Here is a 5,233-nt window from a genome sequence, read left to right as displayed (position 1 = left end):
TAATTGGAAGATTGAGGATTCCAAATCCCTTTACAGTGAGTTGCAGTTTTCAACATTGCAGTATATATAAGGCTGGTTGAGTGTGGTCCTGGATTGGGCCCTTGAGATTAGGAACTGAAAAAATAGGATATTTCCAAATCCTTTCTGTAGAGAACTTGTGTAAATGTTTTCCTTGGGGAAGGAAGACTGGCCCTTCAGTTAGGAGCAACTCCCTTAAGATGCTGGGCTTGGTGGGCCTCAAGGTACAGGGTTTGATTGTTTTAATTTTAAGCAATACCATTACCTTCCTTTCAAGAATGTACTTGCAGTTGTCCTCACCACATATGGCATGAAGTTTTATGAGAAGTGCCTTTCTTTGGAAGCTGGGATGTGGAGCAAATGGAAGGTTGCCTCCCCATTGCTTTCTCATCCTTGATGGTTGGTTCTGCAGATCTTCAGCGCTTCCAAGATGGTTCTGAGCCACTGCAGGGTGCTTGCGGGGGGCCTCCAGGAAGTGTTTTGTGTGCCTTTTTTCATGGGAGCATAAAGCCTTTGAACACAACAGAAATGCATGATGGTCTGTCCCAGTTGGCTCCTGGGGTTCTTTGTTTACCCGGATTCTTGGTGCTCCCTGCAAGGGAACTCTATGGAGGAGGGAACTGGGTTTGGGTACGTACTTTTGCTTGTGTTTTGAAAATACTTGGGGTGCTGAGCACCATTCTGTATTAGATGGAAACTGGATTCATATATGATGCATGCACGCTTTAGGGGGCATAAATGTGAGTGCGTTCGGGCACGACTTTTCACTTGTGAAGACAGCATGCTGTGTATGGGATGGTATATATTTGCTTGGCCCGGTGACATGAATGCACCGCGTTTCCAGGAGATCACCTTGTTGCTCTCATTAACCATCTAGGTTGCAATGCACACACACGCCCAAGGTACATTGCTTCCATTCATTCATCTGCTGAGCAAACGTGCTCAAAAGAGTTTGGAGCGCCTTTCCGACTGTGTCATGTAGGAGTTGCGCACGCCTCTCCTTCTTACACATACGCAAATGTGCATTATGCTGTGACCCTTGGGGGTCTACATTATACACCTTGTATGCCTTGCTGTACATTGAAACAAGCATTGTGAATGGTAGATGTTTGCACAGCTATAAGAAACACGGCCACACAAACCACGTATTGTTGCCCACCAAGTGCCTGCCAGCCTTTCCTTGCTTTGCAGTCCTGGGTGGGCAGCAAATTCAGAAGGCATATTAAGCACCCCCGGTGGACCTCTACAGATGGCTTGCTGCCTGCCTTTGCCTTGGTGGTTCACGGGTCATGCAGGCCTCTTTGTTGGAATCGATAGCTGTACACAGTAGAAGGCCTGTGATGCCGTACACGTAACTCACGGTGAGAGGCCGTGCTCAGCAAAATAACACGGGAAGGTGTGGATGTAGTCTGTGAAGCTTCGGTGGTGGTGGGGAGAGGCCATGACTCAATGGCAGAGCATCTGCTTGGCATGCAGAAGGCTCCAGGTTTAATCCCCAGCCTCTCTAGTTTAAAGGATCCGGTAGTAAGTTAGGTAAAAGACCGCAACCTGAGACCTTGGAGAACCGCTGCCGGTCTAAGTAAACGATACTGACTGTGATGGACCAAGGGTCTGATTCGGTATAAGGTAGCCTCATGTGTTGATGTGAAACGCGGCACTGCTTGTGATTGGTGATGAGAACTGGAGGCTCGCCAGCCACACAGTCTGGTGTCTGCTGCCCTTTCCCTGAACAGTTTGTTGTGCTTTGCTGCTTCTTACAGTGCCGGTCCAAGCTGCATGGGGAAGCCTCTACAAAATACTTTCATCCTCAACAGTGAACTTCAATCATGTGCCTGGGCACTTCCTGAAACCCTTGCAGCAAACACTGCAATGTGCAGTTGCAGGGAGCGGTGACTGTTACCGGTCGTATTTACAGTGTTGGAGGCCCATTCGCCGTGTGTACATGCTGCGCTTGCAGCCAAGTTGCTCTCGCTGGAGGAGGTTGTACATGGCGCTGTTTCTGGAGGATGTGCGTCCCTGCACGGTTCCAGGTTTGCAGTACAGTCGCCTTGGGCTCTGTATTTTCATGGACAATCCTATAGCTATGAGGGTCTTTGCACAGTCTTGTGCATCACCTGTGTCGGCCTGGTGCAGTGCCACTGAGCATGCACAGTGCATTTTACATTGCAGGACTGTTGCTGTGTGTAGCACACTTTTATTTACCCCATGGTAGCACTGCTTGTAGTGAAGACTGAGCAGTAGGTGCTCTGTTTGAAGTGGTTGCCTGTGTAACGTCGTCCGTGTTTCCTGGCCTGCTGCTCTGTATGGCAGATTTGCACTGTAGAATATCTTTTCAATGCGAGGCCTGAACTCTGGTCGTCTCTGTGTGGGCACTGCCCAAACCCTGGACAATGAGCAACGTACAGCGTGTTCTAAACGGGAAGTATGTTTACCCAGTGCCCTGGCTTTATTTTTTTGTGCAGTGTGTGCAAGACTTCCCGTACCCGAACCCTGTGTACCGGGAAAGGTTTAGATTTGCATTGCTAAAGCTTAGTACAGCAGAACCTTGCCGCGCTTTCTGATTGTGCAGAGCTTGTTTTCTTTTGCAGGGCACCTTTCTTGGACCTTGTGTTGCCTCGTCCAGTGGTTTGTGTTGTTACAGTACGAACGACATGTTTAGAGTGCCGGGGTGGGGGTGGGGGGTTGTGCAGGAATGGGGAGGAAGAGAGGTTTGGAGCCAGCAGCATGGGCGTTTAGCACGCATGGTGCTGTGTTTGCAGTTAGGGTAGAGCAGGCACAGTGTATTAGGCCCTTGTTATTCCCCTGTACATCAGGAGAGCATCTGATTCGGGAACTCCCTTTGGGATGGGACCGGCCCCTCACATGTCCTGTTGTCTCTCTCCTTTGCAGTGACTACATCATTAAAGAGAAGACGGTGCTGCTGCAGAAGAAGGACAACGAAGGATTTGGCTTTGTGCTGAGAGGGGCCAAGGGTGAGAGGGGAAAGTCTGGACAGTGAGAGGAGGCCTCTGGGCGGAGACCAAGGGCCGGCCATCTTGTTTAGCGTCTAGGGAAGGAGCCTAGGTCTGCACTGTCTGGCCAGCCCCTCCGGTTCACTCCCCACTGGTGCCTGCTCTGGATCTGGGGCATCCTGCTGATCCACACTCAGACTCCATGAGCTAGTTCTCCAACTGCTTTCACCACCCTTCTATCGGAGGGGTCAAAGGGTGGGCCCGGGGGGAATGAAGGCTGGGAACTGCTGGCTCAAACAGTGACAGAATGGCGGGGCGGTTAGAGTGTCGGGCAGATCTGGGAGAGTCTGGTTCAGATCTCCACTTTGCCGTAGAAACGCCACCCGGTGACCGTGGTGACCAGTCACTCTCTGTCAGCCTAGCCTACCTTACAGGATGGTTGTTGGGGCGATAACATGATGGCAACGAGAACAATGCCGTAAGCTGCTTTGGTTCCCCAGTGGGGAGGAGAGCAGGGTGTAATTATCTACATAAATAAGGACTCCGTTTTTTGCTTGGGAGTGGAGAGCCGGAAGACAATTTATGCCGAGGAAGAAGGTTCTGTGCGGCCCAAGTGATGAGTTTGGGTAAAGGCAACCTCACTTTGGATCTTGGGCTTGTACTAAACTAGAGGGGCAGAGCATACACTCTGTTCCAAAACGGGAGGTGTGTTGGGGCTCACATTTCATTGCCCTTGACTTAGAAGCTCGTATCTGAATCTCAGAGGTGAGTGTGGAAGGGACTGGGCCGGCTGTGGTTTCCCAGGGGAAAGAAGGTGCTTTTTGCATATGCTCAGAGGCACCAACTTTGCTAATCCTTGGAAAGTGCTCTTGCTTTAGGGGGGGGTGTCTTGGGTCTGATATCAACCCTTGTTTAGGTTCTTAGGGAGGGGGCGCCTAGGAAAGGAAGCCCCTGGCCAAACTAGGCAATCCGAAATCCTGCCTCCCTTCTCCTCAGCCGCTGCTCAGTTCCAGTGATGTCACTGACACATCTCTCTCCCTACAGCGCAGACCCCCATTGAGGAGTTCACACCCACTCCCGCCTTCCCTGCCCTGCAATACCTGGAGTCGGTGGATGAAGGAGGCGTGGCCTGGCGTGCAGGTCTACGTATGGGAGACTTCCTCATTGAGGTAACACAGTGGGCAGGCCCATCTGATGTTCCTTTCAGGACCTTCCTGTGAAATGTCATGCACGTTACAAGGGTGGGGCCGTTACATGGGTATGCAAGGACTTTCTACAGTTGCCAGGTCCAGCTTGTAAAATTCCTGGGAGAGCAGTGCCTGGGAAGAGCAGTTTGGGAAGCTGTGGGAGCTCAGCAGGGATGTAATGCCATATAAAGGCCCCTGCCACACGGGGTGTGTGTGTGTGTGTGTAAAAGCACGGGCAAAGTGCCAGTTCGGGTGGGAGCCTGGATTGCTCCAGACAACGGGCGCGCCGGCGATCCCACGGCCGCACTTGATGCGGCGTTCCCGGTAAGTCCTCCTTTGTGGGTGGTTCTTTTTTACTGTGGGTTTTCGGCCTGAAGGGCCGGATCGGGGACGGGTGCGCGCCGCTTCCCAGATGTTGCGGTGAGATCGTGCCCGTTTGGTGCGCCCCCGATCCGTCCCTCTCCCGGGCCAAAACCTTCCGTGTGACCAGGGCCAGAGTCTGATATTTCCTCTACTGGGACTGATCCCTGCACTCTAGAGATCAGTTGTAACTCTGGGAGGACTCCAGGCCACACCTAGAGGTTGGCAGCTCTGGTGCTTACTAGGGCAGCCGTTCTTTGCTCCTGCATTTTAAAAACGTAGCCCGTGCCATTATCTGATTGTTGTCAGTCTCCAGGTTTTGGAAACGTCATTCGACGGTCCACATACCTTCCTTGAAAAATACAGAGCGTGGCAGTTGGAAAAGTTTTCTCTTTATGAAGACAGAACAAAAATGAGTTTGATCTTATGCTGAGTTGCGCTCGCTGCAAGTGTGTGGATTTTCGTTGGCCAGACCACCAACCCTCCCCTGCGTCACATGAAAATCGCTGGTCCACCTCACTCAAAATTGACTGGCCACAGTTTTCCAGGGTCTGAGATCATCGCGGGGAGGGTGGTATATAAATCAAATAAATAAATAAAGGTATTTCCCAATTTGTATTACCGAAGATCCTTCATCTAGAGAGGCCAAGAATCAAACTTGGTATTCTCTGTATGCAAAGCAGGCCTGCCACTGAGGTAGAGCCTAGCAGTCTTTCC

At 51.3% G+C, this 5,233-nt stretch overlaps 1 protein-coding gene across 1 annotated transcript in view; it reads left to right on the top strand.

The window, feature by feature from the left end:
• Positions 1 to 5,233, top strand: part of SHANK1 (SH3 and multiple ankyrin repeat domains 1) — a 79,056-nt gene that overhangs the window by 47,640 nt on the left and 26,183 nt on the right. Inside the window, exons 14-15 of the mRNA XM_015414670.1 lie at positions 2,908 to 2,990; positions 4,014 to 4,138. Of these exons, the coding sequence (XP_015270156.1) occupies positions 2,908 to 2,990; positions 4,014 to 4,138 (208 nt within the window). The remainder of the gene's footprint in view (positions 1 to 2,907; positions 2,991 to 4,013; positions 4,139 to 5,233) is intronic.

Source organism: Gekko japonicus, unplaced genomic scaffold (assembly GCF_001447785.1).
Source record: "Gekko japonicus isolate JY-2015 unplaced genomic scaffold, Gekko_japonicus_V1.1 scaffold1068, whole genome shotgun sequence".
Lineage (NCBI taxonomy): Eukaryota > Metazoa > Chordata > Lepidosauria > Squamata > Gekkonidae > Gekko > Gekko japonicus.
This window is presented reverse-complemented; position numbering and strand designations above follow the sequence as displayed.